Source organism: Symphalangus syndactylus, chromosome 13 (genome assembly GCF_028878055.3).
Source record: "Symphalangus syndactylus isolate Jambi chromosome 13, NHGRI_mSymSyn1-v2.1_pri, whole genome shotgun sequence".
Classification (NCBI taxonomy): domain Eukaryota; kingdom Metazoa; phylum Chordata; class Mammalia; order Primates; family Hylobatidae; genus Symphalangus; species Symphalangus syndactylus.
The window spans coordinates 24,795,883-24,818,190 of record NC_072435.2 but is presented as its reverse complement, the minus strand read 5'-3'; the positions used below and the strand labels follow the sequence as shown (position 1 = coordinate 24,818,190).

Sequence of the window (22,308 nt, the reverse complement as noted above, 5' to 3'; positions counted from 1 at the left end):
CCTGCCTCAGCCTCCCGAGCACCTGGGATTACAGGCACGTACCACCACACCTGGCTAATTTTTGTATTTTTAGTCGAGACAGGGTTTCACCATATTGGCTAGGCCGGTCTCGAACTTCTGACCTCAAGTGATCCACCTGCCTCGTGGCTCACAAAATGCTGGGATTACAGGCACGGGCCACATCACCCAGCCAGCACCCCGCACTGTTTCCCAGGACCACAGTGTGGTGGAGGCCTTGGGAAACGCCTGTGTCATGGCTCTCCGCGGAGTGGTTTTGGAGCTGCACATGGTCAGCCTGGTCCAGGGACATTTAGGGCCTGCCTGGCCTCTCCTGTGGTGGCGCTGCTGCTTCAGGTAAGAGGGGCACCACCTCTGGGGCTGTGCAGGTGTGTGTGGTGGTGGTGGCTAGCTGGCTGGGCCCGACCTCAGGCCCTGAGTGAGGGAAGTGGCCAGGTACCAGCAGTGTTGGAATGGGGTGGGCAGTTCCCCAATTCTCTGAGTCCTAGATGGCCCACTGGAATGCGTGGATGAGTCCCACTGGGGCTGGAATGGAGGTGGAGCTAGAGCAGCGTTCAGGTGCTGACTCTGATGGGGAGAGACAGGCTGGTCCCCTGCTCACCGGTCAACTCTCCAGCAGGTGCAGGCAGAGCACTCCGGCGGTGGGAGCCTGGGGGATGATCCCAGGCCTGTCGGATAGGGTTGGCAGACAGGCACTCTCTGGGTCACAGCTGAAATGCCTGGGGGGTGTGGGGGTGGGCACCGGAAGCCAGGAGGTGGCAAGCCCCTCTGGGTGGGGAGCCTGCGGTAGACAGTCTGGAGCCACAGTAAAGTTGGGGCCCCAGCCTGAGGGCAGCAGGGGCAGGACCCAAGTGGTAGCCACCACGGAGGGCCTGTCAGTTACCTCTGGGAGTTCCGTGCCAGAGGAATGTAGAGAGGCCACCGACCAGGGTGCTGAGGCCAGGGTGGGGCAGCTGTGCTGGGGGCCCAAGCCAGTCAGCCTGGCCTGGCAAGGAGCAGCAGAGGCAGGGCCTGCAGCCCATCCATCCCCTCCTCAGCGCGATCCTAGTGTAACTTCACCAGGGGTTCTTTCTGCCCTCTGCATAAAGACAGACCAGGGCATGGCAGGAGAGAAAGAGTTTGATAGACACAAGGCCGGTCATGCCACGTGGCAGATGGAGTTCATACTCAAACCATCCAAGGCTCACAGGTTTTCAAAGGCAGTTTGGAGGAAGTAAAATCAAAGGCAACTTGGAAGGGGTGGGGGTCCCCAGGTTACAGATGCTTGCTACTGATTGGTTGGGGCAGAGATGAAATCCTAGGCCTCCTGGGGGCCAATTCGCATCTAAGTGGGGCCACAGGAGCGGCATTGTTGGTCCAGGTGCAGCCAAGGGTGTCAGACGTGCAAAAAAACCTGGAAAAGTATCTCAAAAGACCAACTGGGGAAGCTGTTTCTCTCACAACCTCTGGAATGTCAGCGCCTTAGCAGGATTCAGGTTCCTCATGCTGCCTCAGCCTGATGGGCTCCTATTAGCTTTACAAAAGCAGTTGCGTTTGCAGTAAAGCCTATTATCATTTAAACTGTAGCCTAAATGTCTTCCAAAATTAGCTTGGCCCAACAGCCCAGGATTAATTGAAGGTGAGTTAGCTTAGTTTACTGTTCGCATTTTCTCACTGACAGAACTTTCGCACAGGCAGGGGAACAAAGAGCCTGGCCTTCCTTGTCGCTGGGGCTGTGGCAGCTGACAACAGGGTGCTCATGGGGTGTCCAGGGATCCAAGGCCTGTGGGACTCCAAACGGGCTTGAAGGGTGCTCTGTGGAGACTCCAGGCTGCCTCCATGTTGCTCTGGAAGCCCGGGGGGGGCGGCTCTCCTCTGCCCAGGATTGCAAAGGATTGTGTCAGAAGTGTGGGTCCCTGGCCAGGCATGGTGGCTCACATCTGTAATCCCAGCACTTTGGGAGGCCAAGGCAGGTGGATCACCTGAGGTCAGGAGTTCAAGACCAGCCTGGCCAACATGGCGAAACTCCCTCTACTACAAAAACAAAAAAATTACCCGGGCGTGGTGGCGAGCGCCGGTAATCTCAGCTACTCGGGAGGCTGAGGCAGGAGAATCGCTTGAATCCGGGAGGCAGAGGCTGCTGTGAGCCAAGATCACACCACTGCACTCCAGCCTGGAAGACAAGAGTGAGACTCCATTTCAAAGAAAAAGAAGTGTGGGACCCCCGGAGGCTCTCACTTTCACCCTTTCTCTGCATCAGGGAGCTTCCCCCAACTCCGCTCCAATCCCGGGAGGGCTGCCCAGCCTTGCCTGTTCTCCAAGTCCCACTGCAGCCCTGGTGAATCCCAGCATGGTGTCCGGGTCTGTGCCCTTGAAGACCGGGCAGTTACCCTGTTACCTCTCCATGAGAGCAGCACACACTAGCTGCGTCCATCAGCCATCATGAACTGCAACCCACAATCACATTTGTTAATAGTAAAATATTTTCATACTTTATTTGTACATTTTATATTATGTTAATATTTTATTTTTATATTGATTATATGTTAATGTTTTCTATTGATTAATGTTAATATTTTGGGTATTAGAATTTGGGTATTTTGGGTTAGAATCTCAAGTTATTTTTGCTTTTTTTTGAGAAGAGTCTCACTCTGTCACCCAGGCTGGAGTGCAGTGGCACCTCCTGGGTTCACGCCATTCTCCCGCCTCAGCCTCTGGAATAGCTGGGACTACAGGCGCCTGCCACCATGCCCGGCTAATCTTGTTTTTGTATTTTAGTTTCACTGTGTTAGCCAGGATGGTCTTGATATCCTGAACTTGTGATCCGCCGGCCTCGGCCTCCCAAAGTGTTGGGATTACAGGCGTGAGCCACCGCGCCCGGCCTATCTTTGCTTTTTTAATGTGGCTACTAGAAATATTAAAATTACATACTTAGCCGGGCGCGGTGACTCAGGCCTGTAATCCCAGCACTTTGGGAAGCTGAGGCGGGCAGGTCGCCTGAGGGCAGCCTGGCCAACATGTTGAAACTAAAAAATACAAAAATTAGCCGGGCGTGGTGGTGCATGCCTGTAATTCCAGCTATTTGGAGGGCTGGGCCAGAAGACTCCTTTGAGCCCAGGAGGCAGAGGTTGCAGTGAGCCAAGATTGTGCCACTGCATTCCAGCCTGGGCGAGAGCAAGACTGAAAAAAAAAAAAGAAATTACAGACTTGGCTCTCATCGTATTTGTTTGGACAGCACCAGGTCTAAATAAAAATGTGGCAGTATTTTTCAAAATCTTTTATTCTTGAGACAGAGTCTCACTCCGTCGCCCAAGCTGGAGTACAGTGGTGCAATCTTGGCTCAATGCAACCTCTACCTCCTGGGTTTAAGCGATTCTCCTGTCTCAGCCTCCTGAGTAGCTGGGATTACAGGCATGCACCACCATGCCCAACTAATTTTTGTGATTTTAGTAGAGACGGATTTTCGCCATGTTGGCCAGGCTGGTCTGCAACTCCTGACTTCAGGTGATCCACCCGCCTCGGCCTCCAGGGCTGGAACTATAGTCGTGAGCCACCGCGCCAGGCCAAAAATCTCTTAATGTCTATTCTTTGAGTCAACATTTCCACTTATTACACTGGTTTTTTTGTTTGTTTTTTGTTTTTTGTTTTTTTTTGAGACAGAATCTAGCTCTGTCACCCAGGCTGGAGTGCAGTGGTGCAATCTCAGCTCACTGCAACCTCCACCTCCTGGGTTCAAGCAATTCTCTGCCTCAGCCCCCCGAGTAGCTGGGATTACAGGCACCTGCCATCATGCCAGACTAATTTTTGTATTTTTAGTACAGACGGGGTTTCACCATCTTAGCCAGGCTGGTCTTGAACTCCTGTCCTCATGATTCACCCACCTCAGTCTCCCAAAGTGCTGGGATTACAGGCGTGAGCCACCGCGCCCGGCCACACCATTTTTATAGCATTAATTTAACTTTCTTCCATGACATAGATACATGGACATTGTCATTTACCCAAGGAACTTCCTGTTATATCCTCAGGATCTCGTTAGTGAAAATTACATTGATCAGACTTTCTGTGCAGTATGTGGCAAAACTCGTGAGGATATCGGAGGAACAATCTACCTTCTCTCTTTTGCCAGACTGGATTCACAGTCATTCAGCTATAATGTAGTGAGTGAACTAGACAACTGAAACTTTAAATAAGGACACAAAATGAGAGAGTTAAGTATTTTGACAAAAGTCTCAGGTGAAATCAAGCCAACTGCTCTGCAGGCAGGGACTTTAATGGCAAGACACATCCCGAATAAACGGTGGAATGTCGTCGTGCTTCAAGCCATGCCGGGAAACAGAAGAGGAGCTGAGGACAGGAAAGATTGAGGGCATCTGTGGAATTTGCAATTTTACTCAGGATGTAAGGTTAAGTCTTGCTGAGAATGTGACTTTCAGTAAAGATCAGATACAAGTGTCATAGAAGACGCCAGAGAAAAACTGTTTAAAGTAAACATGATGGCCGGGCACGCTGGCTCACGCCTGGAATCCCAGCATTTTTGGAGGCAGAGGCAGGAGGATGGCTTGAGCTCAGGAGTTCAAGACCAGCCTGGGCAACATGGTGAAACTCCATCTCTACTATAAATACAAAAATTACCCTGGTGTGGTAGTGCATGCCTGTATTCCTAGCTACTCGGGAGGCTGAGGCAAGAGGATCACTCAAGGCCGAGAGTTCCAGACCACACCCGGCTATTTTTTTTTTTTTTTTTTTTTTTTTTTTTGAGATGAGTTTCACTCTTGTTGCCCAAGCTGGAGTGCAATGGTGCAATCTCAGCTCACTGCAACCTCTGCCTCTGGGTTCAAGCCTTAGTCTCCCGAGTAGCTGGGATTACAGGCACCCACCACTGCGCCCCAGCTAATTTTTTGTATTTTTAGTAGAGATGGGGTTTCACCACGTTGGCCAGACTGGTCTTGAACTCCTGACCTCAGATGATCCACCTGCCTTGGCCTCCCAAAGTGCTGGGATTACAGGCATGAGCCACCGCACCCAGCCATTTTAAATGTTTTTACCACAAAAAAAAGGTATGTAAGGCTGGGTGTGGTGGTTCACGCCTGTAATCCCAGCACTTTGGGAGGCTGAGGCCGGCAGATCACGAGGCCAAGCATTCAAGACCAGCCTGACCAACATGGTGGAACCCTGTCTCTACTAAAAACACAAAAATTAGCCGGGCATGGTGGTGCACACCTGTAATCCCAGCTACTCAGGAGGCTGAGGCAGGAGAATTGCTTGAACCTGGGAGGCGGAGGTTGCAGTGAGCTGAGATTGCACCACTGCACTCCTGCCTGGGCGACAGAGGGAGACTCCATCTCAAAAAAAAAAAAAAAAAAAAAAGTATGTAAGGTAATGAATACGTTAATCAACCTGATTTAGCAATTCCACAATGTATACATATTTCCAAGCTTCATGTACACCATAAACATACACAATTTTAATACATATAATATATGCAATTGTACACCATAAACATAGACAACTTTTATTTGTCAATTTTTAAAAATGTAAGTTTTAAAAGTTATTTTGGCTGGGCATGGTGGCTCAGGCCTGTAATCTCAGCACTTTGGGAGGCCGAGGCAGGTGGATCACTTGAGGTCAGGAGTTCAAGACCAGCCTGGCCAACATGGTGAAACCTCATCTCTACCAATAAACAAAAATTAGCTGGGCACAGTGGCATGTGCCTGTAATTCCAGCTACTCTGGAGGCTGATGCAGGGGAATCACTTGAACCCAGGAGGTGGAGGTTGCAGTGAGCCAAGATCACGCCACTGCACTCCAGCCTGGGCGACAGAGCGAGACTCTGTCTCAAAAAGAAAAAAATAAAATAAAATAGTGTTATTTTGTTAAGCTGTGCATGATGGGCTGCCTGTAGTCCCAGCTACTTGGAAGACTGAGGCAGGAGGATCACTTGAGCCCAGGAGTTCATGTTCTGCCTGGGCAACAGAGCAAGTCCTCACCTCTATAACAAACACACAAAACACAAAATCAAGTTTTTTAAAAAGGATTTGCTCACTGGCAATGGACGTGGGGCTTTAAGTGCATCCCACCTTCAAGCTCCCAGAGCTTCACACTTTCCCTTCATCCAGAGGGCACCTCCAGTGCACTGGACCATCCCTTTTCCGTGGTTAAACTAATTCAGCAAGGGACTAGGCATGTTTTCATGAGGAGTTTGGGAGCCTGACGCTGGTGGCTGTTGATCGTTCTCCAAGCTGTGTCGGATCCCATATCCAAAATACACAGCAAATCCTAGCAGGGAAATGAGACAATGAAAGGAAATGTAGTCACCCCTTCCCTTATAAATGCCCTATAGCGATTGTATTGTGGTTTGTTTATTTGGAGGTTTTCTTGTTTCTTTTATTTAGAAATAGAGCTTCGCTCTGTTGCCCAGGCTGGAGTGCAGTGGCACAGTCTCGGCTCCTGTCACCCAGGCTGGAGTGCAATGGCACGATCTCGGCTCACTGCAACCTCTGCCTCCCAGGTTCAAGCAATTCTCACGCCTCAGCCTCCTGAGTAGGTGGGATTACAGGCGCCCACCACCATGCCCGGCTACTTTTTTGTATTTTTAGTAGAGATGGGGTTTCACCATGTTGGCCAGGCTGTTCTTGAACTCCTGATCTTAGGTGATCCACCTGCCTTGGCCCCCTGAAGTGCTGAGATTATAGGTGCGAGCCACTGTGTGCGGCCAGGTTTTTATTTTGGTAGAGATGGAGTCTCGCCATGTTGCCCAGGCTGGTCTGGAGCTCCTGGTCTCAAGCAATGCTCCTGCCTTCATCTCCTGAGTAGCTGGGACTACAGGCACAGCCCACACTGTCAGCCTGAGACAGTTATAGGGAAAGGTCGCAGGAAGAGCGTTGGGCTCAGACACCCAAGAGGCCTCTTTTTTTCCAGGAAACCACTCACCAATCAACATCCAGACTCCAAATTGGGCCCAGGTCTCAGTGATCATCTGCATCATCAGGTAAACATTCACAGAGATGCTGACCAATGGAAGGACAGGCAACAGGGGGACCTGCAGGCAAAGAGTGAACCCTGAGCACACCACGAATGTCTGCAAGGGACCCTTATCCCAAGGGGCGGGAAGGCCACAGCTCTGTTCCAGTTGCATATTCAATGTCTATTTTTTTTTTTTTTTTTTTGAGACGGAGTCTCGCTCTGTCGCCCAGGCTGGAGTGCAGTGGCACAATCTCGGCTCACTGCAAGCTCCGCCTCCCGGGTTCACGCCATTCTCCTGCCTCAGCCTCTCCGAGTAGCTGGGACTACAGGCGTCCGCCACCATGCCCGGCCAATTTTTTGTATTTTTAGTAGAGACGGGGTTTCACCATGTTAGCCAGGATGGTCTCCATCTCCTGACCTCGTGATCCGCCCGCGTCGGCCTCCCAGAGTGCTGGGATTACAAGCGTGAGCCACCGCACCTGGCATTTTTTTTTTTTTTTTTTTTTTTTTTTTTTTGAGACAGAGTCTTGCTCTGTCACCCAGGCTGGAGTGCAGTGGCATGATCTCAGCTCAATGCAACATCCGCCTCCTGGGTTCAAGTGATTCTCCTGCCTCAGCCTCCTGAGTAGCTGGGATTACAGGCATCTGCCACCACGCCCGGCTAATTTTTGTATTTTTAGTAGAAATGGGGTTTCACCATGTTAGCCAGGGTGGTCTCGAACTCCTGACCTTGTGATCCACCCCCCTCGGCCTCCCAAAGTGCTGGGATTACAGGCGTGAGCCACCGTGCCTGACCTAATTTTTTGTATTTTTAGTAGAGATGGGGTTTCACCATGTTAGCCAGACTGGTCTCAACTCCTTACCTCAAGTGATCCACTTGCCTCCACCTTCCAAAGCGAGCCACCACACGCAGCCTAAACTTTTTCTTTTATATACATTTGTGTGTGTATATGTATGTGTGTGTGCATATATATCTATATATATGGCTTTTTGTTTGTTTTTTGAGATGGGATCTCACCCCATTGCCCAGACTACAGTGCAGTGGTGTGATCTTGACTCACTGAAGCCTCCACTGCCCAGGCTCAAGCAGTCGTCCCGCCTCTGCCTCCCAAAGTGCTGGGATTCCATGTGTAAGCCACTGTGCCCGGCCAAAAGTGCCCCTACTAAGAAGGGCCACCATATCTTCAAGATTCCTCTCAACTACCAAAGCCACACACTCCCTACCCGGCCCCCTGCCGCATGCTATCAGGTTCAAAACACCCCACAGAGAAACGACACTGCTCACCAAGCAGAAAGGCACATCCATAGACGATGCGGCCCGATCTGGGGGTGGGGGTGGTGCTGACAGGGCTCTACAGACTCGCTGGAGTGCTGGACGCTTCGGGAACACATTCTGGGGATTTTGCTTTGGGTACAGAATTCATCTCAACTACTTCCTCCTTTGGTTTCTCGTTCTTGCTGAAATTCTGGTCTGGCTGGTACCTGAATTACAGAGAGTGGGACAAGATTAACCCAGGTCCCTGTTCATCCACCATCAGAGAGCCTAGTACACCCACGGTAGCTCCCACACATCCGAGGTCTCATCTACCCGTGTCCACTACAGTCCAAAAATAGTAAATGGAAAAGTCCAGCAGTAATTCATAAGTTTTCTTTTCCTTTTTTTTTTCTTTGAGACAGAGTCTCACTCTGTCACCCAGGCTGGATTGCAGTGGCACAATCTCAGCTCACTGCAACCACCTCCGCCTCCCAGGTTCAAGCAATCTCCTGCCTCAGCCTCCTGTGTAGCTGGGATTACAGGAGACCACCACCACACCCAGCTAATTTTTATATTTTTAGGAGATACCAGGTTTCACCATGTTGGCCAGGATAGTCTCAAACTCCTGACCTCAAGTGAGCCACCTGTCTCGGCCTCCCAAAGTTCTGGGATTATAGGCATGAGCCACCGCGCCCCGCCGTAATTCATAAGTTTTCACTTGTGTGCAGCTTCAAGTAGCGGCATTCCACGCTCCCCACGCCCAGGATGTAAATCATCCTTTTGTCCAGTGTGTCCATGCTGTGAATGCTACCGGCCGTGTTAAGTCACTTTAGGCATCTGAGTTATGGATGGGAAAATGATCATATATAGGGACTGCTACTGTCCGCGGTTTCGGGCATGTGACGGGGGTCTTGGAACGTGTCCCCCGTGGACAAGTAGGGGCTACTGTACTCCTCCCACTCCTGTATGTGTGGCAATGCACCGAGGGGCCAGGAGGCAGGCAGAAGAGGGCTGGGAACCCCATCAATCCTCATGTGTCTAGGACCCCAGTCTCACCTGAGGACAAGAACAGAAAAGGCCACCAAGGAGTAAGCAAGCATGGTCCCGATGGACGAGGGGTTCACGAGGTCACTGAGCTCACACAGGAAAGCCATGATTGCTACAGTCAGGGCACAAAACAGGGTAAGTTCGAATGCTCTACAGCACTAGAGGGTGACTGTCGTTAACTTATAAGAGCTAGAAAAGCACTTTGGAAGACTGAGGCAGGCAGATCACCTGAGGTCAGGAGTTCAAGACCACCCCGGCCAACATGGTGAAACCTCGTCTCTACTAAAACTACAGAAATTAGCCAGGCGTGGTAGCACATGCCTGTAATCCCAACTACTCTAGAGGCTGAGGCAGGAGAATCGTGTGGGCCTGGGAGGCGGAGGTTGCAGTTAGCTGAGATCGTGCCACTGCACTCCAGCCTGGGCTACAGAGCGAAACTCTGTCTCCAAAAAAAAAAAAAAAGAGCTGGAAAAATAGGTTTTTGGTGTTCTCAATGCAAGGAAATAATCAATGTTTGAAGTGATGGTTATGGTATTACCTTGATTTGATTATTACATCTTGTATACACATATGGAAATATCACACTGTACCCCACAAATATGTACAATTATTGTGTTAATTAACAATAGGAGCCGGGCGCGGTGGCTCACGCTTGTAATCCCAGCACTTTGGGAGGCCGAGGCGGGTGGATCACGAGGTCAGGAGATCGAGACCACGGTGAAACCCCGTCTCTACTAAAAAAAAAAAAAATACAAAAAATTAGCCGGGCGTGGTGGCGGATGCCTGTAGTCCCAGCTACTAGGAGAGGCTGAGGCAGGAGAATGGCGTGAACTCGGGAGGCGGAGCTTGCAGTGAGCCGAGATTGCGCCACTGCCCTCCAGCCTGGGTGACAGAGCGAGACTCCGTCTCAAAAAAAAAAAAAAAACAATAGGAATGTGGCCAGGTGCAGGGGCTCATGCCTGTAATCTCAGCACTTAGGGAGGCCGAGGCGGGCAGACTGCTTGAGCCCAGAGGTTCCACATCAGCCTGGGCAACATAGTGAGACCCCCGCCTCTACAAAATTTGAATATTAGCTGGGTGTGGTGCCACTGTACACTGGCATGGGTGAGAGTGAGATCCCGTCTCAACAACAACAAAAGTCAGATTATGTACATTTTTGTTAAATTTTTTTTTTTTTTTTTTAAACAGGAGTCATCATACCTCACTCCCTAACCTGCTGCACTCAAGCCATCCTCCCACCTCAGCCTCCCAAGTAGCTGGGACTACAGGTGTACCGCCACACACAGCTAATTTTTTTTTTTTTTTTGAGACGGAGTCTCGCTCTGTTGCCCAGGCTGGAGTGCAGTGGCGCGATGTCAGCTCACAGCAAGCTCCGCCTCCCACAGCCAGCTAATTGTTAAACATTTGTTTGCAGAGACCAAAAAAATGATCTCAGGGTCTGGCTATGTTGCCCAGGCTGGTCTCAAACTCCTGGGCTCAACTGATTCTGCCTTGGCCTCCCAAAGTACAGGGGTTACAGGCATCAGCCACTACACCCCGCCCATTTTCTATTTTTCTTTTCTTTTCTTTTTTTTTTTTTTTGAGACGGGGTCTCGCTCTGTCGCCCAGGCTGGAGTGCAGTGGCGCAATCTCGGCTCACTGCAAGCTCCACCTCCTGGGTTCATGCCATTCTCCTGCCTCAGCCCCCCGAGTAGCTGGGACTACAGGCGCCCGCCACCGCGCCCGGCTAATTTTTTGTATTTTTAGTAGAGACGGGGTTTCACCATGTTAACCAGGATGGTCTCGATCTCCTGACCTCGTGATCTGCCCGCCTCGGCCTCCCAAAGTGCTGGGATTACAGGCATGAGCCACCGCGCCCGACCTCTATTTTTCTTTTTTATTTTATTCTATCTTATCTATCTTTTTTTTTTTTTTTTTTTTTTTTTTTTTTTTTTTTGAGACGGAGTCTTGCTGTGTCACCCAGGCTGGAGTGCAGTGGCGCGATCTCGGCTCACTGCAAGCTCCGCCTCCCGGGTTCAGGCCATTCTCCTGCCTCAGCCTCCCGAGGAGCTGGGACTACAGGCGCCCGCCAACACGCCCGGCTAATTTTTTGTATTTTTAGTAGAGACAGGGTTTCACCGTGTTAGCCAGGATGGTCTCGATCTCCTGACCTCGTGATCCGCCCGCCTCGGCCTCCCAAAGTGCTGGGATTACAGGCTTGAGCCACCGCGCCCGGCCTTATCTATCTTATTTTATTTTATTTTATTTTGAGACAGGGTCTTGCTTTGTCACCCAGGCTGGAGTGCAGTGGCGTGACCTCAGCTCACTGAAGCCTCAACCTCCTGGGCTCAAGCAGTCCTCCCGCCTGAGCCTCCCCAGTAGCTGGGACTACATGCACGTTCCAGCATTCCCGGCTAACTTTTTTTTTAATTTTTGTTGAGATGGAAGTCTCCCTATGTTGCCCAGGCTAGTCTTGAACTCCTGGGATCAAGCGATCCTCCCACCTCAGCCTCCCAAAGTGCTGGGGTTATAAGCATGAGCCACTGAGCCCAGTCCCATTTTCCTGTTAAACTTTTTATTAAATAAACTTTTGTAATAGCCAACTTTTTTTTTAATTAATGAATAATAATAAAAGCAAAAATGGATGGGCCGTGGGGGAGGATGAGGAACTAAGTCATAGAAAATGGATGAAAGAAAGCCTGGATTCTGGGCCTTTACCTGCAACGGTCCCAGCAACGACAGTGGCCACCACAGGGGTGCTGGTGCGGGCGTGGATCCGGGCGAGTCCGCGGAAAAGGAGCCCGTCCTCAGCCATCGAGTAGAGCACGCGAGGCGTGGGGAACATGGCACCCAGGAGGCTGCATGCAAGAGAAAACGGGAACACACATGGGGACTCAGGAAGCAAGAGGGACCGGGGCTTCTGCTCCATCGCCTCCGTGGGTGAAAGGTCTCCTCCCTTTACCCAAGGCCCAGGACACCCGAGAACCAGACACCAGACAGGGAGGGCGCGTCCAGCACTGACCTGGAGGACAGGGCACAGAGGGTGCCGACGGCCACAGCATATCTGATGGGGGCCCATCCAATGTGGACAAAAGCCTCCGGCAACGGGTTCTCGGGACGTATCAGGTAGTAGGGCACCATGAGGGTGAGCGCCGCTGAGACACCAAAATAGGCCAAGAAGCAGATGAAGATCGAGGTCACGATGCCCAAGGGGATGGAGCGGTGAGGGTGAAGGGCTTCTTCGCCTGCAGGACAGGTATATGCACTGGGCCAGGAAAACGCATGGAAGCGAGGGTGCAAAACCCTCTTCCCTCTTCCCCATCCGAGAGCAGGATAGCTTTTAATGAAACCTGTGCCCAGCGGCAGCCCAAACCGTGCCCAAACCCCCGATGAGACGGAATGACCGTGTTACCTGTGGTGGCGATGCCATCAAAACCCGCAAATGCAAAGAAACACGTGGCTGCTCCATGGAGAATCCTGCCAAAGCCAAAAGGCACAAACCCTCCAGAGCCCAGGGGGCCCAAGCTACGGGGACAGAAGGAACAACAAACATTGGTAAGGTGTGCAGCTGTCTTCCTGGGATGACTCCGTTAACTCCAACTGCTCGGTTAATTCCACAAGCCCTGGGCCCCCACTGCCATCCCCACTCCCCATCATCTGGCTCCGTCAGCCCAGACTCCCCCTATTCCCACAACAGTCCAGGTTCTGCACCCCAGGCCCCACTCCTGTGTCCAACAGGGCACCTCTGGCCAGTTGCAATGGCTCATGCCTATAATCCCAGCACTTTGGGAGGCTGAGTCAGGTGGATCACTTGAGCCCAGAGGTTGAGACCAGCCTGGGCAACATGGCAAAACCCCATCTCTACAAAAAATTAAAAACTTAGCGAGGTGTGGTGGTGCACACCTGTAGTCCTAGCTACTCTAGATGATTGCTTGAGCCTGGGAGGTGGAGGCTGCAGTGAGCCATGATCGTGCTACTGCACTCCAGCCTGAGGGACAGAGCAAGACCCTGTTTCAAAAAAGAAAAATAAGTTTTAGGCTGGGAGAAGTGAGTGGTTCACACCTGTAATCCCAGCACTTTGAGAGGCCAAGGTGGGCAGATCACCTGAGGTCAGGAGTTTGACACCAGCCTGGCCAACATGGTGAAACCCCATCTCTACCGAAAAAAAAAAAAAAAAACCAAATTGGCCGGGTGTGGTGGCAGGCACCTGTAATCCCACGTGGCTGAAGCAGGAGAATCCCTTGAACCCGGGAGGCAGAGGTTGCAGTGAGCTGAGATTGTGCCACTGAACTTTAGCCTGGGCGACAGAGCAAGACTCCATCTCAAACAATAAAAATAAAAATAAATTTTAAAATAAAAAAAACAGGCCAGGCACAGTGACTCACACGTGAAATCCTAGCACTTTGGGAGGTAGAGGTGGGCAGATCACTTGAGGTCAGGAGTTCGAGACCAGCCTGGCCAACATGGTAAAACCCCATCTCTATTAAAAGTACAAAAATTAGCCGAGCATGGTGGCAGGTGCCTGTAATCCTAGCTACTCGGAGGCTGAGGCAGGAGAATCACTTGAACCCAGCAGGCAGAGGTTGCAGTGAGCCAAGATCATGCCACTGCACTCCAGCCTGGGTGACAAAAGTGAGACTCCATCTTAAAAAAATAAAATAAAATAATAAAATTAAAGTTTTTTTTTTTTTTGAGACGGAGTCTCACTCTGTCACCCATGCTGGACTGCAGTGGCGTGATCTCGGCTCACTGCAAGCTCTGCCTCCTGGTTCAAGTAATTCTAGTAGAGACGGGGTTTCACCTTGCTGCCCAGGCTGGTTGCAAACTCCTGAGCTCAGGCAATCTGCCCACCTTGGCCTCCCAAAGTGCTGGGATTACAGGTGACAGTGCTGAATCACCACGCTCAGCCAAAGTTTTTAAACGTTAGAAAAAAAAAAAAAAAAAAACCAGGCCGGGCACGGTGGCTCAAGCCTGTAATCCCAGCACTTTGGGAGGCCGAGGCAGGCGGATCACAAGGTCAGGAGATGGAGACCATCCTGGCTAACACGGTGAAACCCCGTCTCTACTAAAAATACAAAAAAATTAGCCGGGCGTGGTGGCGGGCGCCTGTAGTCCCAGCTACTCGGGAGGCTGAGGCAGGAGAATGGCGTGAACCCGGGAGGCGGAGCTTGCAGTGAGCCGAGATCGTGCCACTGCAGTCCAGCCCGGGCGACAGAGCGAGACTCCGTCTCAAAAATAAATAAATAAAAATAAATAAATTAAAATTAAAATTAAAAAATAAAATAATAATAATAATTTTAAAAACTGTGCCCTCACCTGTGGGTGTCATTGGACCTCCAGCTCGGCCCGTTTGTAGTCGGCGTCCGTGAGTTGCCAGTTGTGCAGATCTCCCTTGATGAAGCCGGGGACGATGACGCAGCTCAGAACCAAAAGGTTCACACCTGTGAAGACTTTGGAAACCCAGGCTGACTCCCGAGCTCCCAGAGCCAGCAGTCCTGTGGGAAACATGGAATATCCAGAATAAATAAACCCACAGAGACAGAAGGCAGATCTGTGGTTGCCAGGGGCCAAAGGGAATGGGGAACGACTGCCTAAAGGGTGCAGAGTTTCCCGCAGAGGTGATGAAAACGTTTCCCAATTAGATGGAAGTGGCAGCTGCACAATGCTGTGAATGTACTAAATGCCACTGAACTGCATGCCTTAAAATGGTTCATTTCAGGCCGGGCGCGGTGGCTCACGCCTGTAATCCCAGCACTCTGGGAGGCTGAGGCGGGCGGATCACGAGGTCAGGAGATCGCGACCATCCTGGCTAACACGGTGAAATACTGTATCTACTAAAAATACAAAAAAAAAATAGCCGGGCGTGGTGGCGGGCGCCTGTAGTCCCAGCTACTCGGGAGGCTGAGGCAGGAGAATGGCATGAACCCGGGAGGCGGAGGTTGCAGTGAGCTGAGATCGCGCCACTGCACTCCAGCCTGGGAGACATAGCGAGACTCTGTCTCAAAAAAAAAAAAAAGGTTTATTTCAGGCTGGGCACAGTGGCTTATGCCTGTAATCCTAGCACTTTGGGAGGCCGAGGCGGACAGATCACGAGGTCAGGAGATCGAGACCATACTAGCTAACACGGTGAAACCCCATATCTACTAAAAATACAAAAAATTAGGCGGACATGGTGGCAAGCGCCTAGAGTCCTAGCTACCTGAGAGGCTGAGGCCGGAGAATCCCTTGAACCCGGGAGGCAGAGGTTGCAGTGAGCTGAGATCGCACCAGTGCACTCCAGCCTGGACGACAGAGCAAGACTCCATCGCAAAAAATAAATAAATAAAATAAAATAAATTAAATTAAAATGGTTCATTTCAGGCCAGGCACGGTGCCCCACGCTTGTAACCCTAAGTGCTCTGCAAAGTCACGGTGGGAGGACCACTAGGATCACTAGAAACCAGGAGTTCAGCTGGGTATGGTGGCTCTCGCCTGTAATCCCAACACTTTGGGAGGCTGAGGCAGGTGGATCACTTGATGCCAGGAGTTCAAGACCAGCCTGGCTAACATGGTGAAACCCCGTCTCTACTAAAAATACAAAAATTAGCCAGGTGTAGTGGCTGAGGCATGAGAATCACTCGAACCCAGGAGGTGAAGGTTGCAGTGAGCCAAGATCAGGCCACTGCACTCCAGCCTGGGTAACAGAGTAAGACTCCATCCCCCCTCAAAAACAAGAAAGAAAGAAAAAAGAAAGCAGGAATTCAAGACCAGCCTGGGCAACATAGTGAGACACCATCTCTACAAAAATGTTAAAAATTAGCCAGGTGTCAGTTGGGCGCGGTGGCTCACGCCTGTAATCCCAACACTTTGGGAGGCCAAGCCAGGCAGATCACTTGAGGTCAGGAGTTACAGACCAGCTTGGCCATCGTGGTAAAACCCCATCTCTACTAAAAATACAAAAATTAGTCGGGTGTGGTGGTGGGCACCTGTAATCCCAGCTACTCGAAGGCTGAGGCGGGAGAATCATTTGAACCCGGGAGGCGGAAGTTGCAGTGGGCTGAGATCGCACCACTGCACTCCAGCCTGGGCGACAGAGGTCTCCTCTGTCTCCAAAAAAAAAAAAAAAAAAAAAGTAGACAGGTGTGGTGGCACACACCTGTGATTCCAGCTACTCAGGAGGCTGAGGCAGGAGGACCACTTCAGCCCAGGAGGTCAGGGCTGCAGTGAGCTGTGATCGTGCCACTTCTCCAGTCTAGGTGACAGAGCAAGACCCTGTCTCAAAATAACTAAAAATAGGCCAGGTGCGGTGGCTCACACCTGTAATCCCAGCACTTTGGGAGGCCGAGGCAGGCAGATCACAAGGTCAGGAGATCGAGACCATCCTAGCTAACACGGTGAAACCCCTTCTCTACTAAAAATACAAAAAATTAGCTGGGCTTGGTGGCACACGCCTGTAGTCCCAGCTACTCGGGAGGCTGAGGCACGAGAATCACTTGAACCCAGGAGGCGGGGGTTGCAGTGAGCTGAGACTGCACCACCGCACTCCAGCCTGGGCAACAGAGCAAGACTGTGTCTCAAAAAAAAAAAACTAAACTAAAAATAAAAGATCTAATAAAATGATTGATTTTAGTGTGGAGTCCCAGCTACCTGGGAGACTGAGATGGGAGGATCACTTGAGCTCACTTGAGCCCAGGAGTCTGAGGCTGCAGTGAGCCATGACTGTGTCACTGCATTCCAGCCTGGGAAAGAGAGAGACCCTGCCTTAAAAAAAAAAAAAAAAAAAAAAAAAAAAAACACAAAAACAAAACTTCTAAGAAGAGAGGAAGAAACTTGTCTAAGTCAGTGGTTCTCAGCTTCCGATTGTCCTAATTTGGGGGTGGGTACCCCTGGCATCCCATGGGTAGATGCCAGGGATACTGCTCAATGCCCTATAATGCACAGGGCAGCCCCCATGACAAAGAATCACCTGCCCCAGGATGTTAATAATGCCACTGTGTGGAAACAGTGGTTCTAGTCTTACCCACCTGTGATTTCCATCATAGGTCCTTCCTTCTGGTTTTCTTTTTTTTTTAATTCTTTTTTAGAGACGGAGTCTCGCTCTGTCTCCCAGGCTGGAGTGCAGTGGTGCGATCTTAGCTCACTGCAAGCTCTGCCTCCTGGGTTCATGCCATTCTTCTGCCTCAGCCTCCCGAGTAGCTGGGACTACAGGCGTCCACCACCACGCCCAGCTGATTTTTGTATTTTTAGTAGAGACGGGGTTTCACCGTGTTAGCCAGGATGGTCTCAATCTCCTGACCTCGTGATCCGCCTGCCTCGGACTCCCAAAGTGCTGGGATTACAGGCGTGAGCCACTGCGCCTGGCCCCTTCCTTCTGGTTTTCTAATACCCCCACCATTGTCTCCTCCTCCAAGCCTTTCCCATCCCCCTTCCTCTACCATGCCCCACTCACCCCATCTTATCTCTGACCCCCGCCTCACCAGTGAGGACCAACACCAGGCCCAGGGCAAAAAAGTCTGGATACTTGGCCAGGACTTGAGGCACGTGCAGAGAAGTGCCCTGCAGGGCATGGGAGATGTGGTTCCCGATCAGGCTGTCAAATACAAAGCTCCAGGCCTTGGCCACGCTGGCGGCACCTGCAGCAGCATAAGGAGGAACGTGCATTTATGAACATACGCTGAACCCTGACCACATGCCATGCGCAATCTCGGCTCACTGCAACCTCCACCTCCCGGGTTCAAGTGATTCTCCTGCCTCAGCCTCCCACGTAGCTGGGATTACAGGCGCTTGCCATCATGCCTGACTAATTTTTGTATTTTTAGTAGAGATGGGGTTTCATCGTGTTGGCCAGTCTGGTTTCGAACTCCTGGCCTCAAGTAATCCACCCACCTCGGCCTCCCAAAGTGTTGGGATTACAGACGTGAGCCACCGTGCCCGGCCGGGGATAAATCATTTTTAAAGGGAAAAGAAAAATACCTAATCTCAAAAAATGTGTTTTGATGGGATGGGGAGGAGAAGTAGAAAAGAAAAAGAATAAAATAGGCCAGGCTTGGTGGCTCTTCTTCTTGTTATTCAATCACGGAAGGGAAGCAGAATGAGGCTGCATAAAGGGCATCTGGGCCTTTTCCTGCCACCATTACCCACCCTCCCTCCCACAAGGTGGATAACAAAGTGAGTCTGAAGGCCACCGTGGCTCCCCCAGCTCCCCCCTCCCTATGTAGATCCTAATTCTTTTGTTTTTCCCACACCTCCCCCCGTGCCCCATCATCTCACCAATGAGGTAGGAGAGTAAGAGGTTCCAGCCGGTGATGAAAGCCACCAGTTCACCCACTGTGACGTAAGTGTAGAGAGAGGCGGAACCGGAGCACAACACCCGGGCCCCAAACTCTGCATAGCAGAGTCCAGACAACATAGAAGTCAGGGCCGCCACCAAGAAGCAGATGACGATGGCTGGTCCAGCTTTCTCTTTGGCCACTTCTCCGGCCAGGACATACACGCCCGCTCCCAGGGTGCTGCCCACACCCAAGGCCACCAGATGCAGGGTCTTCAGACAACAAGACAAGTGATGCTCAGAGCCCCCCTGGCCCAGCTGCAGGGGCCGCTTGCGCATCAGCTTCGGACCAAACTGGCGAATATTCTGCGAGACCATCTTAGGTGGAGCTGAGGAGGGTGCTAAGATCTGCAGAGAACACAAGACAGAAGGCCACTAAGACAGAAAGCCACGAAGAGTCTCTGTACCGCCTTGGCCCTGGGAGTCAGGTTAGGACCAGCTCCTCTGAACAGGGCAGTTCTGGGAAAAGCAGGTGGTGAAAGAACATTCTGGGCAATCTTCCATCTCTGAGCCTTGGAGCCTTCAAATGTAAACGGGAACTTTAATACTTTTCAAAGTTACATGGCCGGGCGGGGTGGCTCACGCCTGTAAATCCCAGCACTTTGGGAGGCCGAGGTGGGAGAATTGCTTGAGCCAAGAAGTTCGACACCAGCCTGGGCAACATAGCGAGACCCCCATCTCAAGGAAAAAAAAAATAAGTTACTGGAAGGCTTTCTTATTTAAAGAGATGAAAGCAAAAGCTTCCAGTTTGGTGCCAGCACATAGGACATAGGAGCTGTGTAATTGATATAATTGGAGTTAATTGGCTGGGCACCGTGGCTCACGCCTGTAATCCCAGCACTTTGCGAGGCCGAGGCGGGTGGATCACTTGAGGTCAGGAGTTTGAGACCAGCCTGGCCAACATGGTGAAACCCCACCTCTACTAAACATACAAAAATTAGCCGGGCGTGGTGGTGGGTGCCTGTAATCTCAGCTACTTGGGATGCTGAGGCAGGAGAATCGCTTGAACCCGGGAGACAAAGGTTGCAGTGAGCTGAGATCATGCCATTGTACTCCATCCTGGGCAATAAGAGTAAAACTCTGTCTCGAATAATAATAACAATAATTTGAGTTAATAATGTAATTTGAGTAGTTAGACTATTTTTTTTTTTTTTGAGACAGGATCTTGCTCTGTTGCCCAAGCTGGAGTGCAGTGGCTTGATCACAGCTCACTGCAGCCTCAACCTCCCAGGCGCAAGCGATATCCCCGCTTTAGCCTCCCAAGCAAGTGGGACTACAGGTGTGTGTCACCATGCTCTGTTCATTTTTTATACTTTTTGGTAGAGACGGGGTCTCACTATGTTGCCCAGGCTGGTCTCTAACTTGTGGCCTCAATCGAGGCTCCCGCCCCAGCCTCCCAAATTGCTGGGATTGCAGGCGGCAGCCACCGCACCCAGCCAAAAAAATTTTTTTAATTAGCTGAGGGTTGTAGTGCATGCCTGTAGTCCTAACTACTGAGGAGGCTGAGGTGGTAGGATCGCTTAAGCCCTAGAGGTGGAGGCTGCAGTGAACTCTGATCACACCAGTATACTCCAGCCTGGGCAGCAGAGCTAGTCTCTGTCTCAATAAGAAAAGAGAAAAAAGGGGCTGGGCACAGTGGCTCATGCCTGTAATCCCAGAACTTTGGGAGGTGGAGGTGGGCCGATCATGAGGTCACGAGATGGAAACCAGTCTGACCAACATGATAAAACCCCGTCTCTACTAAAAATGCAAAAATTAGCTGGGCGTGGTGGTGCACGGCTGTAATTCCAGCTACTCAGGAGGCTGAGACAGGAGAATTGCTTGAACCCAAGAGGCGAAGGTTGTGGTGAGCCGAGACCATGCCACTGCACTACAGCCTGGGCGACAGAGTGAGATTCTGTCTCAAAAAAGAAGACAAAAGAAAAAAATAAAGAAAGAAAAGAAAACAGAGAAGAGAGGAGAGGAGGCGAGGGAAGGGGAGGGGAGAGGAGAGAGAGAGAGAAGAAAGAAAGAAAGAAGAAAGAAAGAAAGAGAGAGAGAGAAAGGAAGGAAGGGGAGAAAGAAAAAGAAAGGAAGGAAGGAGAGAAAGAAAAGAGAAAGGAAGGAAGGAGAGAGAGAAAAGGAGAGAAAGAAAAAGGAAGAAAAAAAGGAAGGGAGGAAGGAAGGAAGAGAAAGAAAGGAAGGAAGGAGCGAAAGGAAGAAAGGAGAGAAAGAAAGGCCAGGCGCGGTGGCTCACGCCTATAATCCCAGCACTTTGGGAGGCCGAGGCGGGCGGATCACGAGGTCAGGAGATCGAGACCATCCTGGCCAAAACGGTGAAACCCCGTCTCTACTAAAAATACAAAAAATTAGCTGGGCGTGGTGGCGGGCGCCTGTAGTCCCAGCTACTCGGGAGGCTGAGGCGGGAGAATGGTGTGAACCCGGGAGGCGGAGCTTGCAGTGAGCCAAGATTGCGCCACTGCACTCCAGCCTGGGCCACAGAGCGAGACTCCGTCTCAAAAAAAAAAAGAAAGAAAGAAAGAAAAGAAAGAAAAAGAAAGAGAAAGAAAGAAAAGAAAGAAAAAGAAAGAGAAAGAAAAGAGGCCAGGTGCAGTGGCTCACGCCTGTAATCCCAGCACTTTGGGAGGCCGAGGTGGGTGGATCACCTAGAGCCAGGAGTTTGAGACCAGCCTGGCCATCATGGTGAAACTCCGTCTCTACTAAAAATACAAAAATGAGCCGAGCGTGGTGGTGGGTGCCTGCAATCCCAGGTACTTGGGAGGCTGAGACAGGAGAAGCTTGAACCTGGGAGGTGGAGGTTGCACTGAGCCGAGAGATCGTGCCACTACACTCCAGCCTGGGTGACAGAGCGAGACTCCATCTCAAAAAAAAAAAAAGAAAAGAAAAGAAAGAAAGGGGAAGGAAGGACAGAAAGAAAAAAGGAAGGAAGGAGAAAAGAGAGAGAGGGAGGGAGAGAGAGAGAGAGAGAAAGAAAGAAAGAAAGAAAGAAAGAAAGAAAGAAAGAAAGAAAGAAAGAAAGAAAGAAAGGGAAAGAAAGGAAAAGAAAAGAAAGAGGGAAAGGAAAGGAAGAAAAGCAAGTCAGAAAAAGACACATCCTGTATGATTCTACTTGTACGAGGACTCTGGAGTAGTGGAACTCATAGAGACACAAAGCTGGCTACCAAGGGCTGGCACAGAGGGATGGAACAGAGAGTTGTTTAATGGACATAGTTTCCAGTTTTGCAACATGAAAAAGTTCTGGATTTTGCTGCAAACTTAAAACTGCTCTGAAAACAACAGTCGCAGACTGGGTGCAGTGACTCATGCCAGTAATCCCAGCACTGTGGGAGGCTGAGGTGGGTGGATCGCTTGAGATCAGGAGTTTGATACCAGCCTGAGCAACATGGCGAGACCCTGTCTCTACAAAAAAAAGTCTTTAAAATTAGCCGGGCCTGGTGGTGCATGCCTGTAGTTCCAGCGACTGGGGAGGCTGAGGCAAGAGGATTTCTTAAACCAAGGAGGTGGAGGCTGCACTGGGTAGTGATAGCACCACTGCACTCCACATAGGCAGTAGGGCAAGGCCTTCTCTCAAAAAATTAATAAACAAAGAAAATATAAAGTCAAAATGGCTAAGCCAGGCACAGTGAGGACCCTGAACTCCCAGCTATTCAGGAGCCTGAGGAGGGAGGATGGATAGGGTCCAGGAGTTTGTGGTCAGCTTAGCCAAGACCTTCTCTCAAAAAAAAATAAAAATAGCCGGGCGCGGTGGCTCACGCCTGTAA

General features: G+C 50.7%; 1 protein-coding gene across 1 annotated transcript; it reads right to left on the bottom strand.

Annotated features, from left to right (window-relative positions):
- Positions 1–615: 615 nt before the first annotated feature.
- On the bottom strand, positions 616–18,865 carry LOC129459516 (cationic amino acid transporter 3-like). Its single transcript, XM_055236328.1, is given in 12 exon segments — positions 616–843; positions 945–1,003; positions 6,927–7,055; positions 8,245–8,441; positions 9,271–9,373; positions 11,959–12,098; positions 12,263–12,485; positions 12,653–12,765; positions 14,557–14,570; positions 14,572–14,735; positions 17,697–17,852; positions 18,490–18,865. Coding segments are annotated over 12 exon segments (1,902 nt in total).
- Positions 18,866–22,308: the final 3,443 nt, after the last annotated feature.